Here is a 22,278-nt window from a genome sequence, read left to right on the forward strand (position 1 = left end):
TGTCTAGGAAAATAGGCTAGCAGCTGGCTCAGTGAGTAAAGGCACTTGCCACTAAGCCCAATGACCTAAGTTTGAATCTCAGAACCCACATGGTAGGAGGAGAGAGAATATTTCCATAACTTGTCCTCTGACATTCCTATGGGTCCCATGGACTGTGTGCATCCCTTCTCCACCCTTATGATAGATAGATAGATAGATAGATAGATAGATAGATAGATAGATAGATAGATAGATAGATAGTTTTACAAAGTAAAAAATACAATGATAGTAAATACTTTTAAGTTATTTTAACAACAATAACAAAAAAAACCAACCACATTTTTAAATGACCTACTGAGAAGAAGAAAAATGTCTATAGAAAGCATTTCTACAGGCCAAGAGGAAGAAAACCCTCATGTCAGTCTTGGTCACCTCAGGTTGCTCTAACAGAGCATCACAGGCTGAATTACATAGCAAACACTGATTTCCCAGTTCTGTGTGCTAGAGAATCTAAGCAGATAGGTATCTTTGGGAAGACACTTCCTGGTTTACAGATGATTTTGCCATTGTATCCTAATATAATAGTAAAAGCAGAGGTACAATGTACTCCTGAGATGCTTTTGATAAATACACTATTGTCATTCCTGAAGACTCCATTCTCATGGCTTAATTATATTTCCTAATACCATCATGTTGGGGCAGGTTCAGGGTATTGACTCATAAATTTTCAAAGACTGAAACCTTAGATTTATTATTACTATTAGTGACAGTTATCTCAATGTATTTTACAGTTTTTCTTTTTTATATTATTTTATGTGTAAACTGATTTTGTCTGCATATGGGTTTGTATGCCATTTATGTGCCTGGTGTTTGTGGAGTCCAGAAAAAGGCATTGGCTCCCCTGTTAATGGAATTATAGACAGTTATGAGCTGCTATGTGGGTGTTGGGAATCGAACTCGAGTCCTCTGGAAGAACAGCCAGTGGACTTAACTAGTGAATCATCTCTCCATCCCATATATGCATTTTTAAAATCCAAATATATTCAGTAGTAATGAAAGCATAAAAGTGTCAAACTGACAGTGGCACACAATTGCTCTGAATTTTTGGACTTTATCAGACTGTGATATTTGAATTTCTTATATAGAGTAAGACTGTCAGCAGCATGATCTAACCTGTAATACAGTTTGTACACATAGAGTAAGAAGCCCCTCCAAGCAGAGTGAAAATTGAACATCTTACCCTAATAAGTTAGCTTGCCCAAAAGCTACTGCTTACATAATTACAGAGTTAAATAACTTTATGATGTATGTGTGTTCTGTTATATATAATTATTTTAAAATACTCACAAGATCCAATGCTGAACCTCCACCTAGGTATTCCATTATTATCCATAGTTTTGAACCCTGTAAACACATAAAACAATTTAATAGTTACATGCCTAGCCCATAATAACATACGAGAAATAGGTAGATCTCACACAGTAACCAGTGTAATGGTTATAAAATACAGGCTTTAACATGGTTGTTTGGAACCTGGAACATATATTGTCTTTCCATAGAAAATTACAGAGTGAAACATCAATTTTTAAGCCTATAGTTTGTCCAAATCTACCTAAACAATACAGCTAACCATACATAAGTAGTACTTGTCATTATTTGAGTATTACTAAGTTTTACAAAATCCAGAAAATGAACGATCACTTTAAATCATTATCTTGAATAATACTGAAGGGAAAGTATGGGCTGAAGATATGGCTCAGAAGAGCACTGGCTGTTCTTCCAGAGGTCCTGAGTTCAATTCTCAGCAACCACATGGTGCCTCACAACCATCTATAATTATATCTTGTGCCTTCTTCTGGCCTGCAGACATGCCTGCAGACAAAATACTATATATATAATAAATAAATAAAGCTTTAATTTTTTTTAAAAAGATGGGAAAGTATAATTACATTTAAAAATGGATATGGGTGGAAAGTTTTGAATGCTTTCTGTGTAATTTTAGAGTTGGAAGACACTAAGCATTTTGCATTGTTCCATTTGTTTTAGTACATTTTTAAAACTTTTATCAGCCATGACAGATATTTTTGCACACACATGAAATCCAGAAAAAAAACTACCCCCTCAAAAAGAGAGTGTGTGGTTTAATATGAATACTGCAGATAAAATTAACTTTGTTGCAAGCTGAACAAGAAAACAAGATTATAGGGAAGATATAAAGAAATGTATGATAAAACTTATGTACACACACGCACATGCATGCATGCATACATGCACACAAACACCATGTGTTTAGCCAAGTGCTTGCCTAGACCCCATGAGGCACTAAGTTTGATCTCCAGCACCAAACACCTTCCCCCAAATAAAACCTTTTTAAAATAAATCACCAACTTCCTCTTTCTTTCAGATGTAGCTTGACTTGTTCCTTTCTGTACAGTACTTCATGAATGGTATTCACTGAAACTTTGTGAGACCACAGAATTGACTAGAGGTGGAAAGGCTGGTTTAACTAGGCTGGCAACAGTCACACTATGAATGAATTGTGTTCTGCGAGCCCATTTCCAAGTAAAATATTTAGGTTTTGAAGCCTGCATTTCATCATTAAAATAACGTCTATGTTCGTTGGGGGTGGGGGTGTTTCCAAATGCAATTTTAATATAAAAGCATCAATACTAAGATAGCATGAAGAGCTTCAGAGGCACTACCTACAATTTTATACACTAATAATTTCTGTATGGGAAAATACAGTTACTGCTGTGCTGCCACTTATGACACAAGGATTGTTTTTAATCATTTAAAAGCCCTACCTGCAGGAGGAAAATTCTAACGCCTACACTGCTAGCCTTCATACTCTACAGCAGAGGACTGGTGGGTATGAACTCAGTCAGAGAAGATGTACCGAACCCTCAAGAGAATAGAGGCCCCAGGGAGTGGGGAGGTCTGGTGGGGTTGGGGGAGGGGGTATGGGATGTAGAACAGTTAGAAGGTGGACTGAGAAAAGGATAAAATCTGGACTGTAAGAAAAGATTAAATTAAAATAAAACTAGGATAACTGGATCACTGGTAGTCCAGTTTAAAATGTGCAGCGTTCCCATGAGACTGGGACTTACTTCACCAAGGCAGGGAATTCATTCTCAGAGAAGAGAATACTCATGACCTGAGGAAGGGAGAAAGATCATAGAACGTCTGTGTCCATGTGTCTGGGAACACATGTGTGTGTATGTGCAGATATTGAATGTAGAGACTGAAGTTTATATTGAATGCCTTCCTGAATTGCTTTCTAACATATAAACAGGGGCAGGTTTCTTAGCTTTTTTCCCACTGAACCCTGAGCTTCGCATCTGGTTAGTCTGGTTGGCCAGCTTGCTCCAGGAGTTCTGTGTATCCCTTCCTTACAGGCTGAGATTACAGGCCAGAAGCACTTATCCAGCTTATACATGGGTTGTGGGGATCTGAACTCTGGTTCTGATGCTTGCACATCAGGCATTTTGCCTCCTGAGTGATCTCCCCAACCCTGCCAATATTTTTCTTGATGCTGTTTCTATATGGGAAATATAAAAGAAAGCATTTCTCCCATCCTTTTTACCCCCTCCAGTAATCTTGACTTCCATTCTGTTCTGCCATAGCAGTCCAGCTTGAACTGAGGAAGCAAAGCACTGAAAGTCCTATATCTACATTAGGAAAGAAATGAATACCCACAGTAGTGGGGGAGGAAGAAGAGCTTTAGGAGTGATTCATGTAACTTGCATTATGTATAGCAACTCGGCACTGAGAACCTGACAACTGCAAATGGGATACATCTTTACATGTTTTCAAGAGGAAGAAAAATTCTTATAATGACTTATAAATTAAGATTTGTTCGTTTGCCACAAATATGTTCCTAATAACTAACTATTGTATCATGTGAACTCAGAATGCTTCTTGTGTGCCTGACATTTAAAGAAAGAAATCCTTATAAAATATGCTTCTATTTTGCTGTTCTGCATGAACGAAAGCACCTGTTTTTCAAGTTAAAAAACAATGCATGACATTTTGTTTGTACCAGTTCAAAATGGAAGGTTTCCAACTGTCACCAAAATGGATGCAGAGGAACCTTAAGCTGTGACCTTAGAGAGCAGGATATATGGCTGAGTTTGCTCAAGTCACAACTAAGTGACTTCTACATCCGAAAATAGGACTTCCTACCGGCAAGCAAGCTAGTCACTGGAACTTTGAGACAACCAGGAGACTTAACAGATTTTTATGGCTACCTTGTTTAGCTCACTCCATTTCTAGAAACAAGCTTCATGGGAGGATGTTCAAGACATCCAGATTCTTGGTAAGCAGGCCTGACCCAGGGCAAGGCCTCAAGGAGCACAGCAGAAAAAGAAACACCAAAGAAGCTAATCCCTTTGCTATCCCTTGATGTGGACTCCAATTATTACATTGTTATTATAACTAAATCAGGCACTTGGGCAAAGTGGGAAGAAATGCTACTACAAAGTTTGAATCTGCTCATATATAAAGTACTTAAGATACCTACTCTGCATATGCGAGTGCACACACACACACACACACACACACAATGAGGATTATTTGTACTGTACACAAGTTGTCATGACTGGGAGGTCTATTAGTCCAATAGCCTATTACATCGATGACATGTTAGAATGTATAACTGTAAAAAGGCAGAAAAGGGTAAATTTTGTATGATTCCATCATACCTAGAGTGGCCAAGATCATAGAGATAGGGCCAAGGAAAGCGGTTGCCAGGGAATCCAGCAATAGGCAATTATTGTATGTTGGTACAGAGTTTCAGTTGGTAAAGATATGCTGGCAATGATAGCAAGTAATGGTTGAGCAACAGTGTAAAAATGGCACACTTAAAATGTATGCTGAGTATCAACTATCATCCAGGGCACAGGCCATGCTCTGGAATAGTCAGCTAACACAAGCTGGACTCCATGTTTTATCTTTATTTTTAAGAGAAACAATACGAAGATGGGCAGGGATAGGGAGGAAGGGAGGACCTGGGGGAAGCTGGGGGAGGGGAAAGGTAAAATATATAAATTTCTCAAAGAATAAAATCATTGTTAAAAACGAATACAGAAAAACAGCTAAAATGGTAAGCTTGTGTTATTTTTAATCATGATTTTAAAATGTAGCATGAATGATTTTTTAAAATGACAGAGTACAGTAGAGATAGCCATATGAAGAATGGGGCCCAAAACTTTATCCACTCTATACATTTTTGTTCCAGCTGGGAATGCCTTGTCTATAACCCAAGCCCTACAAAGTTATATATCAAGTAGTTCACATGTTATTTCCCCAGTGTTAGAGTTACTGCACTTGATACACTCAAACAGAAGTAGGTAACAGGAGAAAAATTTGACACACATACATAGGGCTGAGGAAGGAGGCAGGATTGTGAAGTTATCGGAATAAACTGAACAAGAAGAATACCCATAGTAGGATATTCAATAAATACATGTCTGTTGAAATATAGGGCTTCTTAGAGATGGATTATGTTAAGCATAAAGCCATTTTTATTTTGAGAAAAGAACATTTTACAAAAGAGAAAGAAATGACCATCAAGCTTTGTCAGAAAACACCACACACTGAACATATTCTAGATGCAATCACACATGAAGTTCTGGTGAAAAAAAATAACAGCAAGACCATACATCTTTAGGTTTTACTCTGAAACAGTTCACTTCATTCATTCTTTTTTTTTCTAAAAAAAAGAAATACTGGTTGTAATATATATGAATCCGTGGATGGGATCATATTCCCTTAACATAAAGGCAGTTTCAGCAGCAAATACAGGCTTGATTCAAATTCTATTCAGTGCCTGAATGTGCTTCATTTTAAAATTTACATCAATCTAACAAAATATTTGAGGATGATGAAAGATTCTTCAATTAGTATGAAGTTAGAAGGAAAGAGCTTGCAGACTGTAGAACTCTTCATAAAGGCTAACTTTGTCAAGACAAACTGCAGTGAACGAAGAGGAAAGGAAACCATTGTGGTCACACTGATGTGTTCATCTGGTTTTTTACTCGTTTTTAAAGATGGAGTTATACAGTGAGCTCAGTCAAAATGAATGCCTAGTAAATGTTGGCATGTCTGAAAGGCGAACACTACAACTGCACACAGTTTAAGAAAACATATAATTTTCTCTCAAATGCAGTAACTTTTACTCCAACTTAGAGTGAAGCCTTGGTTATATATGATATCCTGTGTAAATCTCATATCCCGTTTTGCTCAATTAAGTTGACTCACAAACTCCACTGCCATCTGAAATGCACTGACAGGCTCCCGGTACATAGCTAAGTCAGTTAACAAAGTCATTCCCTCATGGTACTAACAGGATGTGGTCTTAAGTTATGCTGACTGTATTAAACAGAATCCTATTATATTTGATGTGGTTTTAGTTTACAATAAAAATGCATGCCTACACAATCACAGTATGACAATATAAATGGGAAATAATGAGTTGGTTAATTTCAGTGAAGTACTTAGCCCACCAGGGTAGTTCACAATGGTAATCAAAAAGTTGCACAGGGTAAGAGCAGAAGAATTGTAAGTTCAAGGCCCGCCTGGACTATAATTTAAGGAATAGGATTGAGCTTAGTGGTAAGTGCAACGCTCTAGATCTCATCGTTACACACACACACACACACACACACACACACACACACACACACGACTCAAAAGGGAAGTAATTTAAAATCAGAGAAGAGTTGTAAGTTTTGTGTGTATAGCCACTCACCTATAACAGTATTTGTGTAGTTTTATCACAAAGAAAAGTGTTCCTCAAATAACATTTCCAGAACTTCCTTAAATAATTGGTAAAGGTGATAAAACAAATTTTCAGTTTTAGCCTTTAGCAAACTAGTTTTCTGTCATGGGCTGCTCTGAATACGTTTTATCATCAGTATTTGGGGAAAAAAATCAAGGATTAGTTTGCACTTATGAAGAGATGAGATCATTACTAGATGACCAGTGTGTGGACACTCCTAGGCTAGACTGAAGGGAGTATTCTTAAAATATGATCTTTTACAAATGAAAACCCATGCAGCTGCGGCACATCTGTCTATGAGAGAACGAGGAATAAACAAGGGCTTTAGTAACAACTAAAATCATTGCCATCATGGTACTGCTGATTTAAAATAAAATTATAAAATAACTTATTTTAAATAGGGTTTATTTAATATTTTAAGGCAGTCACCAAAAATAGCTTATCTGATCTAAGTGCCTAAAAATAGCAAGTGTTCAGGTTTGCTCTAGAGAGAGTCTGGAATTACCAGGATTCAATCCAGAAAGAGCAATAACACATATGACAAGAACATTCCCAGGGCCGCCTACACCCAGGCCCATTGTGAGAACTGGAAGGAGAACCTAAAGGTCCTGAGATTGAGAGATAACCCCAAAGAGTCCCAGAAAAGAATAGGACTTGCTAAGTTCGAGATCTTAGGAATGAATAAGAAAGTAAACATTATGCTACAAAGAACCAGAATTATTCATATGTAGTAAAATATGATAACAGTTAACATTTAGGAGTAAATGCAGAAATCAGATAGACTTTTCCTTCCTTATCACCTCCTACGTGAGGCCATTTCTTCATGTTATTCTTGATGAGATGGACACAAGCAACCACTTGCTTACTTGTGCTTATTAATACATAGCTTTTGATTGATTTTAGTTTTTGAAGTCCTGTGAATGGAACTCAATCGGACAAGCATGCTAGGCAAGCTGCCTGTCAATGAGGTATACTCGCACCCATTTCATCTGTAACCTTGTATATAGACTTTTACCATAAAATCTATACCTTTACGTAATACTGGACTGGGTGCTCTGTAGTTACAGGAAGGAGTGTACTGTTAGTGTTATATCTCCAGCACTTGGTACACTGTACAATACAGTGTCTAGCTGTTGCATGACTCATCCTACAGATAATTCACTCTCCATTTAATTTAATGTCGATAATATTAGAATATAACAGGCCTTGCAAGAAAGTCAGTAAAATTGATTTTTTTCTTTGCCAGCATAAACTAGTACAAATATATAAAGATCAAGAAAACAATGAAAACTAGGTCACCAAGATGAAATATGGTGGGTGGAAGGAAAGAGGGAGAAAGAGAACATAACCACAAACAAAGACAGTTCACTAGCCCTAACTGTAGAAAAGAAGTCTCCATTCTCCAAGACCATGCCAGTTCCTCCTCTTGGTTAATGGCTGCCCTATGAGGCTCTATAGCTGTACTGCATCTATGCACATATCATCTCCAAGTGGGGTCACTGCCTTGGACTGCTAGCTCACACTCAGGGTGAACTAAAGATTCTCTGTGTGTGCCTGTGCTGCACACACTAACTAGCCTGGTGGCCACTAGGAAAAGTAATCGTTCTGGAGCCTAGATGTCTGGATGTACACTACACTGTATCCACCACTATCACAGACAGCCCAGGCACCACTATACCAAAGCATGACTTTCATACAGAGCAGAAAATCCTTCTGCATATGCCTGTGCTCCAGATATGAACTCCTGCCTCTAGGGTAAAGCTATGCAGAGGTGGTAAAGCTGTGCAGTAATCCCATTGTATCATGGCAATATACACACCCATAGTTCAGGGTCTATTCCACTCCCATAGTGATATGGCTCATACTAGATTGGAAATAAAGGCCCTCTTCTCTTTTCTCTTCTCTCTTTTCTTTCTGTTTTTTCTTATTATTTTGAAAACAGGAAAAGGTTTTTTATTAAAGACTCCACCTGTGAGTCACTGGATAAATTAACACACTTGACATATCACTTTGGGATAGAACACGTCATTCTAGGTGGGCTGAAATGGGTCTGCAGATAATGCACCATTTTATGTGAGTGAAGGACTTAATCATCCAGATTTTAGTGTTGTAGAGGAAGAAAGCAAGAATCCAGAGATGGTGCAGCTAAATCATATCTTGTCTTTAGTATGAGTCAATTGCTGTGCTAAGGGACATAAAATCTAGAACTAGTCAAGCTAAACTGCTTGTCATCAATGAACTCACAACCTAGTGAGAGAGAAAAAATGCATAGATAACCACTATAAGTAAATATATTAAGGGATACACATACGTACTCCATCAGTTCTGAAGTTGAGACAAATTAACCTATTAAGAACAGCATGTGGAAACTCAGAGGTACAGCTTTTATGAAGCAAAGTGTCCTTAAAGATCACTGCTGTTTCTCTTCCACCATATGAAAAGTTCAGGGATGGAAGAGGACAGCTGAACACTGGTGTACTTTCCAGAAGTGGCTGTGAACTCTAACAATAAGGTTTAGTTGACACTATAAATGGTGCTGGATTCTGCCTAGAGGATAAGGACTGACAATTCCTATTTTTAAGACACTGAATTTTGAGCAAGACATGGTGGCTCATACCTTTAATCCTAGCAGGCAGCTATCTGTGAGATCAAGGCCAGCCTGGTCTACATAGTGAGTCCTAGGAGAGCCAGGGCTACATAGTAAGACCTTGTCTCAAAAACAAACAAGATACCATCTTTCGCCATGGGTAAGATGAGCCAGCAAGCTCTGACAGCACATCCGAATGATGTATGTATAGTGGAAAGCCTCTGATGGTGCAAGCACAAGATTCTGGGAACATGAAGCATAATGAAAAAGAAGAATGGGAAGGAGAAAGTAGGGCTGGCTTCAAGGTTCAGAAACGTATCCTTGTCTTTACTTCTAATAAATACTCACTTCGTTCTGTGTACGCAGATTCACTAAAATAGAGTTGAAATATAAACACCTACATATGTTTAATATTTAAAATTAAATATTAAGCTTGGATATTTTCAATTACTCATTACTAATACCATTGACATGGAAGGTGAAGAATCTACCTGACACCTCCTTGCTTTTGTCTTTGTGGTAAGTGGGCAGATATGTATCAATTAGTGTGAAGTAAGCCTAGGGCAGCACTCATGTAGTCCCAAACTAGTGAAGAAGATAAAGGCACAGCACATGGTCTTGAGAAAGGTGTGGCTCATAGTGCGGTTCTCTATTCAAATAATGGTGATGGTAAGACTAATAAGAACAAAATTTACAAAGGAAGCTTAATAACACATCTGCTATTTAAAATATTTAAAATATAGTACCTAAAAAGATACTGCCTTTAAAAAATAGAATTAAAAGAAAACAAAAACATAATGAAAACACCTGGTGAAATAATAATGCACATTACCTTTAAATAGGACCCATAGTATTTTGTTACATATGAGCTGTCGCACTGACTCAGAACAGTTATTTCTTGTTGGATGTCTTCTATTTCATCCTCGGCTTCCTCAAGGTCAATGATTTTAATTGCAACCACTTGCTGAGTACGGTTATCAATTCCTTTGAAAACTTCTCCAAAGGAGCCTTTTCCAATGCGCTCTAATTTTGTGAACAATTCTTCTGGATCCGCTATATTATTCTAAGGGGAAGTAAGAAAAAAAAGTGAAAACCTAAATCATTTAAATCAATTTTTTCCTTTAGGTTTGTTGGTATGTATGCTTATTTTTATTTTTCTACATATATGTAAATACAACTATACCACACGTGTGTCTGGTACATATGGAAGCCCAAAGAGGGCACTGGTTTTCCTGTAACTAGAATACCAGAATGTTGTGAGCTGTAAGGTGGGTACTGGGAACTGAACTTGTGCCCTCAGCTACAGCAGCTCTTGTAGTGCTCTAAACCCCTAGGCATCTTTCCAGACATATGAATCAAACAGTTTTAATAGAGGAAAACCAATCAGATTAACACTATAGAATATTTCATGTAAGTTTCATTTTCTATCCTTCACCAACTATATCAAATGTTGCTAAGGATGTAGAGAAAGGGGAATTCCTACATACAGTTAGTGGGAATTTGAATCAGCATAACTACTACAGAGTCTTCCAAAAAAAACAAAAAATAGAAACCTACCATTTGATCCAAGTATCACACACTGGAGTTTATCCTTTGAGGAAATGAAGGAACCTTACCAAAGACATATACCCTTATGTCTGTTGCTGCACTATTCACAATATCCAAGACATGAAATTAGTCTACATACCATAACCAAGAAATTAACAGATAAGAAATACGTGATGTATACATGAATATACACAAATAGAATATTATTAAGCTATTAAAATGATGTGCTGTGCAGCAAAATGGATGGGAGTAGAGGGCATTACATAGAGACAGATTGGAAAAGGAAAATTCTGCAACCTCTTACATTAGTATTTTTAAGAAGACAATCAGAATGTATAATAATGATTGTTAAAGGCTGGGAAAAGTGGGGGAAGAGGGCACAGGAGTAGTTGGACGGTGGGTATCCAAACATAGCAGAGAGAAGTTTATAAGTTCTAGGGCACAGACTGTGGGAGGTGGGGAGTTATAGTCTACAATAAATTAATTTGTTTTATGTATAACAAAAACTCAATAGCAAGGTCTCCAAACTCAAAATAGTAATAAAGAGATAGGAATGTTAAATCACTCTGATATGCTCCGCACACACAGTACACAGACATGGAGATATTATAGCATACCACATAACAATGTACAACCGTTATATGTCTCTCAATGTTTTTTTGTTTCAGGGGGTATCAATATTAACTACCCCATTTTGACTGTTACATACTATTATGTGTATACCATATTATCACCTAACACCCAATCATGTGTATAATTCAATACTTTTAAAAATATAAAAGATAGCCCAAGTTACCTTGCAGAAGGGAACTAGAATTAGACAATACAAAAAATCTAGAATTAAGCATAAATATGTGCATTGGCATAACTTAAACGTATAAATGTACTGACTTTTGAGATAGAGATACATTTTGCCTTAAAAGATGTACAATTGACTTTCATAAGACAACCTTTTATATTCTCATTAATATTGCTAAAGAGACAAGACACTGCTGAGCAAGAATTTCCAAAGAGAACATTATGAAAGTATACTTGAGGGCACCGCTAGGCCTTTACTCGGAGCTTCTTTAAAACATAAAAGGATGCTCTCCGATTGTAGTCACTTAGTCAAATTTGTCAACTAAACCTAAAGTTCATTTACTATAATTTCCCCCAAGTTTTGTCTTAACCTGAATTTCAGGAGGCAATTAGAGAGTTTACATATCCTTTCTGCTTCACCTCATTAGACAAAGTAGCCGCTGAAGTTTTCCTATCAAGTTCTTTGCCCTGCAGTTGAAGAATTTCATGGACTTTTCTTTCTGATCTTACCTAAAATAAAGTTAAAACACAACCCATTTAAGCTTTAAGAAGCCTTGCCTATTATCCTTGGTTGGGCTTAATTTTCTTTTCTTGAAGATACACTTTCTATTTCAGTCTTTTTCTCTAGTTCAAGATTAGTGTGAAATCCTACCTAGAGTTCGTCTCCATCTCCAGGGTATATCTCTAGATGGAGGCAATACAACTAGATATTCCCACAGGGCTTCTCAAAGGTGTTATAACAGGCTTCTAGTAGGTTATACATACACACATGTATGTATGTATGTATATGTTTGTATGTGTGTGTGTCTTCAAAGCTCACATTTTGTTAGTATTTTTTTTCTCAAAAACTAAATACCTATTTTTCCAAGCACTGTTGTTTGGTGTTGTTGAGTTTTTGTTTGCTGATGTTCTGAGGACATGGTTCCACTTCAATGCCCAGGCTGCCCTGAAGCATGTGATCCTTCTGCCTCAGTCTCCTGAGGGCTAGGATTATAGGTGTTAACAACCATCGGTAGTGCCTTCTATCAACACTGTCCTGTGATTCCTATCATATATGTGGTTGCTAACCCACAGTTACCTCTTCCTACTTCATGGGATAATTGTTCTCTTTGTAGTCACTTGTGGTGGAAATGGTCATTAAATAATATGGGAGTTAGTTCAGGCTAGAACATCCTAAATGTAGAGGACTTGGGAAAAATTCAATGTCAAGTTTTTGTTTTCTTTCTTTCGGAGAGTGTATGTGTACACATATGTGGATGGGTGTGGGTTCACCTTTGAGTACAGGTACATATGCCATGTGTGTGTACTTACACGAGGCAAGAGGGAAACCTTGGGTGTCATTCTTTAGGAGCTTGCCAAATTAATTTGTGTTTTTAAGTTTGAAAAATCACCATCACCAACACCAACACCACCACCACCATCACCATCATCATTGGGCGTGACTTATGTACCACAGAGCATCATGTGGAAGCCAGAGAACAACATTTGTAGAGTACTTCTCTCCTTTCATTTTTATGTGGCTTCCAAGGATGAGCTCAGGTCACCAGCCTTATGTGGCAGGCATTTTATCTGTTGAGCTAACTTGCTGGTCCCTAAGTTGATTTTTGAAGACATGGTCTCTCACTGAGACACGAGGCTCACCTAGTAGGTTAAGAAGTCTGGACAGCAGGGCCCCAAAGATCTGTCCGCCCATCTCCAACTCACCAGCACAAAGATTACAAGCATACATCCAGCTGGCTCAGCCTTTACATGGGTTATTAGGATCAAACTCAGGTTCTCAAGCTTTCGGGGCTAGCACTGTACCAATGAAGCTGTCATCCCAGCCCCTAAGTCTTCTGTGATATAAAAAATTATAAAATACTCTGGACTTTGGAAATACAAACTTGATAAGGAATGCGTATTTTATGTACCTTCTAGTAATACAGCCCAAGGAGTATACTATTAGCTAACTTACTAATAAGAATCTTCTCTTGTTAAGTAGCAGAAATTAAATTCTCCTCTTCTTAATTGATGTTTTAAAAGGCTTTAACTGAAGCTAGTAACCCTAGGGAAGACACAGCTGCTCCCTGCTTTCTGTAATAAATAGGCTTCTGCAAATATGTAAATCATAGATTTAAAAAGCAAGTCACATTTTAAGGAAACTATGCAGTGAATCCTAACTTATCAATGTAGTTAAAGTATTTAAATTGAGTATTTAAACAGCAAGTTGGAGACAGAAAGATACATCATTTACACAGTGTTCATATTTCAGCTATAATTCTGGGCATAAAACTTCTGCAAAACACCAACTTTCAGAGTAGAAGAAATCTGAAACCAAGGTTTTTTTTCCTTCCATAACCTCACTCTCTGAGGGGTAGACACCTTTGTCCCAGCACCAATTCCAGAATCCCCGATAAACCCGGTTTATAATTTCCACTTTTAACATCTTAAATCCTTACAACTCATCCTTAACAAAGACAGACTTCTAGGCTGTTTGTTTAGTTTTGTTTTTCTGGACCATCATTTTCCTCCCCTCCTTCTCTCCCTCCCCCTCCCGCCACTTTCCCCTCTCCCACCCTCTTTCTTTCTTTCTTTCTTTCTTTCTTTCTTTCTTTCTTTCTTTCTTTCTTTCTTTCTTTCTTTCTTTCTTTCTTCCTTTGATAGAGGTTTGCCATGTTGCTCTGACCAGCATGAGAATCTTTATGTCTCCCAAGATGCCCTCCAATTTAGCCAGCTGAGGGTTGAGACTGTGGGAGTGTGCCACCATATAAAACTATCTTGTCTTTAAAGAAAAGAAAGTTAAATAAATAAATGGTAAGCATTTAAAGTAAAGCAGTGAAAACCTACCTGCCTGGGGTCATGGGGAGGAAGGTCTTTTGGATTCTCAAACTACAGGAACAGAGTGCTAGTACAGCTTTGAAATGTGCTCAGTCTTGGCTGTACATCATGCTCGTTGGTACAGCCTTAAAGATGCAAGCACCCAGGACACACCAAAGAAGTTCTGATTCAAAATGTCTGAGATTGGGATTTTCATTATATATATGAATATGAGGTAGCTCAGTAAGATCATTGTCACTTTGGGACAAAGAGTGAAATTACAATAAGCTTAAGTAAAGGAGGCAGATTTCTCAGAGTTCCTGGGCTAGGAAGGGCTGAACTCAGGTATTCTAAAAAGTCGCCAATAATCAAGAACCAGGTTGAGTAAGGCTGACCTCTAAGGCAGTGGTTCTCCACTTGTAGATAGCGGCCCACACAGGGGTTGCATATCAAGTATCTTATATATTAGATACTTTACATTATAATTAATAACAGTAGCAAACTTACAGTTATGAAGTAGCAATGAAACGATTTTATGGTTGGGGTCACAGATTAGGAAGGTTGAAAGTCAATGTCCTAAGGTTGGCCTCCCAACCATGAGGATAAGTAAAGTCACCTTTTATTTTACTAGGATTCCTTAAGAGGTATGCAACAAACCTGGGAAGTCTGTGTTCATGGTGCCTTACATTGTAATAAAAGCTAAGCATGCACACAGAACATATATGAGCGCTCATGAGATAGAAAAATAGGTTTTTCTGGATTATTCTCATGTCTATAACTGCTACCTAACAAGTACAATGTACATAAATAAATAGGATTTATCACTGGCTGTATGAGTCAACTCACTGTTCCCTCACATTAAATTTTTTTAATTTTTTTTCTGTGAATATTGTGAAAAAAATAAATAAAAAGGTTGCAGTGTATCCTATACAAGATACTGACATAAACTGGTTGAAACTGAACAGACATAGACAGGTAGTACTTCAGAGTTCAAGATTATGGGACACTAACTTTGCAAGGACTGGACACACACAAGCACAATTGATTCCGGCTTCAGTCACTGGCTTTTTGAGCAGGCAGGAAATGCAAAGGTCATAGAACCTCATCTCTTATCGCTGCTATCAACAATAAGGAACTGCTGTGTGGCTGCTGTGTCCTAAAGTATTCTCACCCAAAACAACCAGTGAAATCGAAGGCCATTTGTGTCAAAATAGGGGCAGACAGAGTGAGAGGCCAATAGCTCTACAAAATCCAGAGGTTAAAGAAGTAATAGGACCTGTGAGATAAATATAAGGTCAGAAAACAACTTCTCCAAAACCCACTATAACTAAATAGATCATATTATTCCTCATAGCTAACTAAATTTTCATATCCTAACTAAAATTTCATATCCTTTTACAAACTACTTAACACTGCATTGCAAAGCCTGGAGGCTATTAGTGAAATAAGCTAAGGACAAAAAGACAAAAATATTTCATTCATATATGTGGAACTTAAAAATATAAGCTCTCACAGACTCTGTGTATAGAGGAATGGTTACTGGGGGCTAGAACCATGGGTGAGAATGGAGGTAGGCATCAAAGAGATACTGTTAATAATATAATTCCTTATAATAATCTCTAAACCAATCTGCAGTAGTCTGACCCCTGTACACATAAAGTAACTACCATATATTTCCATGTAGAATCTTGACTGACTTTCTGACGTTACTGCCATTGGTTGCTTTTTCCCATGGCAATAATGAATCTGGAAGCAGCTAGCCTCTCAAACCAGCGATATTCTATCTCCTGATTCTCATAGGATCCAATGTCAGCATGCCAACAGCTCCGACCAGTGATTTATTGCAGATTTCAGTTCAGTTCATAAACAATCCCCTCAAATTGATGGATTGATTCAAGATTAAAAATATTTATTATCAATTATTAACCTTGTGGTAAGTACTGTGTAGGTCTGGAGTGATTCCGATGGTTGTGTGAGTTTTCAGGCTACTTCACTAATGAGAAGTATTAAACAAACGCCCCATAAATTTTGCTAAACTCTTGAAGAATGTGCTGTGAGTGGAACATTTCTCTACTGTGCACAGTTTCAGGATCACATTACAAGGATCTGATAAAATTTTATGGAAACCTTAAGAGACTTCTATGATTTATATTTCTGAAGTAAAATACTCAGCCTGACTACATTTTACATATGACAGAATAAGAAGTGAGATCAAAATTAAGTATGTTTCTAATTAAACATAAGGAATTTGGCTTGAGGTCAGATTCCTTTAGGTAGCCAGTTGCTTCAGTCTGCGTTCCCACGTTTATAAGACTTCAAAATATTTATGTAGGTGCATAAAGAAAATGGTCTTCGTTTATCTATTTTTATAGTGTACTTACATTTTTATGTCCCTCTCAAAGATTATTAAACTTGCCTCTGCAGAATAGAGCAGAGTGCCTGTTGCCCTCTTTCCCGGGTGTGTGAGGAGATAAATGGAATGCAGTCAGAAATGCAGTTACGACAACTCGCAGCTTCCCCGTGGTCATTAGAAAGCATTTAATCACTCACAGTCCAGTCCCTTTTTTTATACACCCACTTAAAAGCCAGTTTAGAGATGGATGGGACCAGCCAGGCAGCCCTGGTCTTAGTGGCAATGTGTGGAGTCAAAGGTCTGGAGCAGCTTTGTCTTGTACTCTTAAGGCAACTGTTTAAGCTTTCAGCAATTCTGTGCATAGCAACAAGAAAAATGTGTTCATAAGGCAGAAATACAATTAAATCCTTAAGTACTTTTTCATCTTCCCTTTATTTTATTATTCCTGGTTTTAAGTATATCTCATTAACAAACATACTGAGAGCATAAATATATTGGTAAAGCATAACTTGATTAAAATTATTCCCAAAGGTTTTGACATAGCTGCATGTATATATCTCAGCAGTTAGAGGAGTTTCCCTTGATTAGGAATTCTGAGTCTACTTCTTCTTTTGAGAACAAAAGAATAATTGATAATATTCCTTCATCTGAATTCCACCCACTCCAGAGAGGATAGGGGAGAGAAGAGCTTCTTCTACTACTCTTGACTTGCTCTCTGCTCTTTCCCCAGGGCTCAGATCACAAAAAAATGAAAATGGAATAAAGCGAAACACAGTCAGAGATGTGAAGAATGAGGTCCTTTACATATGTTTGTGAGACAGTTCAATCTGCAAAACGGTGGGGAGGGAGAGTGAAACCTTTCTTCAAGTCTCCTGTCACCTTTGCACATGTTTTTAAAGAAAGATGAAATACAGAAATAATGAGCAGCACTTTACCATACTTATCCCACCTTTGAGATGCTCAAGCAGGAAGCAGCACTTTTACTAGCTCTGTTTCCCAGAGAGAGAGGCTTCTACATCCCTGTTTTCTAACTGACGTTTGTCCAGCCAAGTCAATCATCCTTGGGCCTAAGTGCTTGTAAATGAAAGGAAATAACTAATTTTGTCTTTTTGAACAACTGTGGAATCTAAAGTTCCTTAAACCTTTAATTATAGCCATGGGTAAAGGAAAAGAGGGATCCTGCAAACAATCACATTCTTCTCTTGATAAAGCAAAAGTCGAGGCTATTATCACAAGAAACGCTGGATGCAAATTCCATTGTATCATTTAGCTCATTTCTCTCTGACCTTACATCCAGTCCAAAGGAAAAAGAAGGCCTGCTGTCTCCTAGCATTACAGAGGTAGAGAGTAGAGAGGTCAGGCAAAATTGGCTTAATTTTGCTTATCCTGAAAATTACAAGACATCCACGATTAAATGTCAGCTTTGCCATCTGTCTGATGAGGGAGAGTGGGTGGACACAATGATCTCTAAATTCCTTACTGCTCAGATGCTGAGTGACTGTGAAGTATTAGAAGCCAAGACCCTTTGTTCTCCCTTTCTCACTCACAGTCGCCAACCCTCCTTTCTAAACATAAAGAGATGAATTGGCAATGGCCACACAATCAGCTCTATAGTAGTATACAGTGAGTGAAATGAAAAGCATGCACTACCAGGTGCCAGTAAAAAAAAAAAAAAATCAACATCACTAGCCCACTGCAATTCCCTACCCCTAGCTTTGGGGAAAGAACAGTATAGTGAATTATTGTGCATACATCTCTGCCATATATATATATATATATATATGACTGTCGCCAGGACTGGAACAAATATAAAACCTCAGAGTAACTTCTCTCTTAATTGTGAAGGACATGCATTCAGAAAGTATTCATAAAAGTAACACCATTATACTGAGCATAAACAGAACATCCAACAAAACCAAACACCCAAGGAGAAAAATTCCAGGGATATTTTACCATATCTCAAGCCCAGTGTTTCCCTCAGATAGTAGCTAAGAAATGCAAATTTTAATGCAATACTCCAGTAACCTATGATTCTTCTTTCTTACTTTTGAGCCTTTGAATGACACAGTTTTCTCAATGAATGATATCCTGCCTTTCTTTTATCTCTGGATATCTCATAACGTTAATAAAGATAGCAACAATACTTTGGACCTCAATTAGAGCATGCATTGTATTACACTTGTGTTCACTTTCCTTACCACAACCTTTTGATTTCCATCAATAAGGTAACTTTAAGGGTAGGACTGACTCCCTTCTCTTCAGCCCTATATATGCTTGGCATGGACCCAGTACAATATTATATACACTTGGAGTTTTTGGGTTTCACGAAGTATTTACTTTAGGGACCACCTAGGTATCAGGTTATCCTGTCGTTTATAATTGGTTTCTGGCTTTTGGTATAACAGAGGTTACACTCAATAAGCTAAAGAGTGTTAAAATAGGTATAAAATTTTCAGGTAACCCCTTTGCTCATATATGATTAACTTTCCCTAAAGGTTGAGTTTTTCTTCAACAGGAGACATCATTCAAGTTGGAAAACAGCAGTTTGGGAAATAGCATGAATCTACAGCCAAGGAAGAGCTGGGAGTCGAAAAAAACACAGGAATCCTATCAATGGAATGTGCAAATCTGATTCTGGGAGCCCATCTGCCATAGTCATTATCATGACTCCTGCGTGTCCTGGGGCTGTCTTGCATTTGGTACTCTAATGTAAAGACTAGAGGCTTCAAGAGCCAGGACTTGCATTATCACTGTGTTGTGCATCTCTTAATTTAGCTGGGCTAAACACATATAAAAACACACAATTCAGCTGGGGTCAGGCTTAACTATGAACATTAATGTTAAAAGGAGAGGGATTATTACTGACTAGAGAGGATGTTACATAAATATGGCCTGGGATTGATAATAAGCCCTACCTATAAAATATTCATTCACAAAGGAGGAAAAGGCCACATAGTGAAATGAAGACAGAGATTCTTTTAATATATAAATGGTTAAAAAAAAGGTAGCCTAATTTATTCAGGCAATTATTTCATCAAACTCACACTGGGCACTTGCAAGTGATGTACAATGAGAGGTTCTTTCTGCCACCTGTATAAGAGTTTTCTTCAAAAGGATGTCATTTTAGCACTTCCGGAAGCAGGCACCTTTGCTTACCATCTAGGGCAGCAGCCTGTTAGAGTAGTTATCGAGCCATCCTGGGTAACATTATGATGAATCTTTAGCACACTTATTAAAATGCACTGAATTAAAACAAAATTGATTTGCCCATGCCCTGGCTTCCTTTTAGATACAGAACTCCAATTAAAATCAATAGGTTTGAAGCTTGTAAGCACAGCACTAAATTATTAACACCATGAGTTCTTTTAGAAAATTAACACTGATTGAAAAAGTGGAATTTTACGTAGCCTTACCTTTTCATTCTTAATGAGAAAGTAGCTGCAGAATAATTCCCCTTCAACATTTTCTCCCTTAATCAAATCTATCCTCAGAATGAATTTAATCAAACAGTATTTGCAAGGAGTTGCCCAAAGGAATCTTAGGACTCAGAAAAATGATCTCTAAGGTCCTGCTGGCTTTAACATTCTATGATCACAAGAAAATGATGCTGGTGGTATGGGGACATTGATAACAAATGATTTTAATTGTGGAGAATACTACAAATGAAGGCAAGAGGAGAGCATTCGAAACTAAAAAAAAATAGTTTTCCAATATGACAGACAATTCATTTTCATTTTCCCTAAAGTAAAAAATACCATTGGAGTATTTCTCTCCTCTCTCTCTCTCTCTCTCTCTCTCTATATATATATATATATATATATTGGTGGTGTGGATGTGTAGGTATGGTTAAAATAATGTTTCAAACTCATTATTCAGTAAGAACACACTAAGTAATTGAACTTTGTAGGTTTTACATTATATGTGTATATATATATATAAACTCTAGAGGACATGACTTTTGAGAAGGCTGTGAGGGGACGATGTAGTAGCTGGAGTGGGTGAGGATGTATATGGTGAAGATACATTTTACTCATGTATGAAATTCCCAAAAAACAACCACAAAAATATTTTTGAAAAGGAATATATATTCTGAAACCAAGTAAATTAAAATAGCTATGCCCAAATACTTGGCTAAGAACTATACCAACTGAAGTAACCAGTTAGCTCTGCACTCAGCGTGTCAGACATGTACCCTGTGTAAGTACCTTCCTTAAAGGGGACAGAGCACTCTTCCTAATGATGACTTTATCATTGTCATTTCCTTAGCACATGGGAAAGTCCTTCGTTAAGAAAAAATACTAGCCATCTTCAAAAGAAATGGAGCTGAGAAAAATCGTATACCTTTTCTTTTAAATTAATCTCCATTGGAAGTTTGCCAACATTTTCTGAACCAAAAAATTTCAAACCTATCTTTATCCCTCTCAAAAACACCACTGTTATCCCAACTGTCATTAGCATTTTGGACACCAAATATCCCACTCTCCAGGTACATGTTTATCAGATTTAGCAGTGATTATAACCATTGGTCTTATTGATATTACCAAAATTGGTACCAAGCACAATTTAAACATTTGGATAGATTAAATGTGAAAATAAAGGGGAAATACCACTGAGTAATGGGTTACATAATAAATGAGATAAGTTTTTAAATTTTTAACAAATAGTATAAACAAGGAGATGCTTCCGTGTTTTCTCTATAAATGTGACTCATCTGTACTAATGTAAATGCAAACCATTTTCTCTTTTGAAACTTAGAGTCTTTTTCTGTTTAACACCCAATCCATCAAAACTGTCATTCTCCAAACAGAATAAACAACAGTACACATCAATGTTTTATATACATAGAAATTAAAAAAATTCTGGCTTCAAAAAAGCCAGATGGTGCATTTATGGATTTTGAAAAGTGGTAAGATTTTAGAGCAGATGTGAGCCTTGAAAAGCACTTGCCCTACTGACTTGGTAGCAGATCTCTAGGTGAGATGATGGCGTAGTGGGCTGTATCAAACGATTCCAGGTTGATCACAAATGATAAAGTCCCTCAATCAGTTCTTAGAATGCTGTTCCCAACGTAATCTTGATGACTGATTCAAAGTCACTAAAATGCTTCCAGCAGTGTCTATCCAAGATCTGCAGTCTCCAATTTGAGCTGAATTCTAGCCTCGCACTTTAGGGCTTTTGCCAGAAAGTCACTAAGGAACAGCCCACCCCCAAAACCTGAAAAACAAAAATCAAGAAACCATTTAAAAACACAATGGAGGAAGTCTCTTTGCTCTTCCTTGCCTTAGGTAAATTCGTTCTCCCTGGTTCTTCCCTTCTTCACAGCTAATCTTAATGCTAGCCTTATAGCTTGGCCTGACTACTACTTCTTTTTCTTCTTCTTCTTCTTCTTCTTCTTCTTCTTCTTCTTCTTCTTCTTCTTCTTCTTCTTCTTCTTCTTCT

At 37.4% G+C, this 22,278-nt stretch overlaps 1 protein-coding gene across 1 annotated transcript in view; it reads right to left on the reverse strand.

Annotated features, from left to right (window-relative positions):
• Stk26 (serine/threonine kinase 26) overlaps positions 1 to 22,278 on the reverse strand; it is a 50,858-nt gene that overhangs the window by 12,028 nt on the left and 16,552 nt on the right. The window contains exons 3-4 of the mRNA XM_028765007.1: positions 10,177 to 10,407; positions 1,327 to 1,383 (exon numbers count right to left, since the gene is read on the reverse strand). Coding sequence (XP_028620840.1) covers positions 1,327 to 1,383; positions 10,177 to 10,407 — 288 coding nt within the window. The remainder of the gene's footprint in view (positions 1 to 1,326; positions 1,384 to 10,176; positions 10,408 to 22,278) is intronic.

The sequence above is a fragment of the Grammomys surdaster genome, unplaced genomic scaffold, assembly GCF_004785775.1.
Source record: "Grammomys surdaster isolate TR1022 unplaced genomic scaffold, NIH_TR_1.0 147, whole genome shotgun sequence".
Taxonomy (NCBI): Eukaryota; Metazoa; Chordata; class Mammalia; order Rodentia; family Muridae; genus Grammomys; species Grammomys surdaster.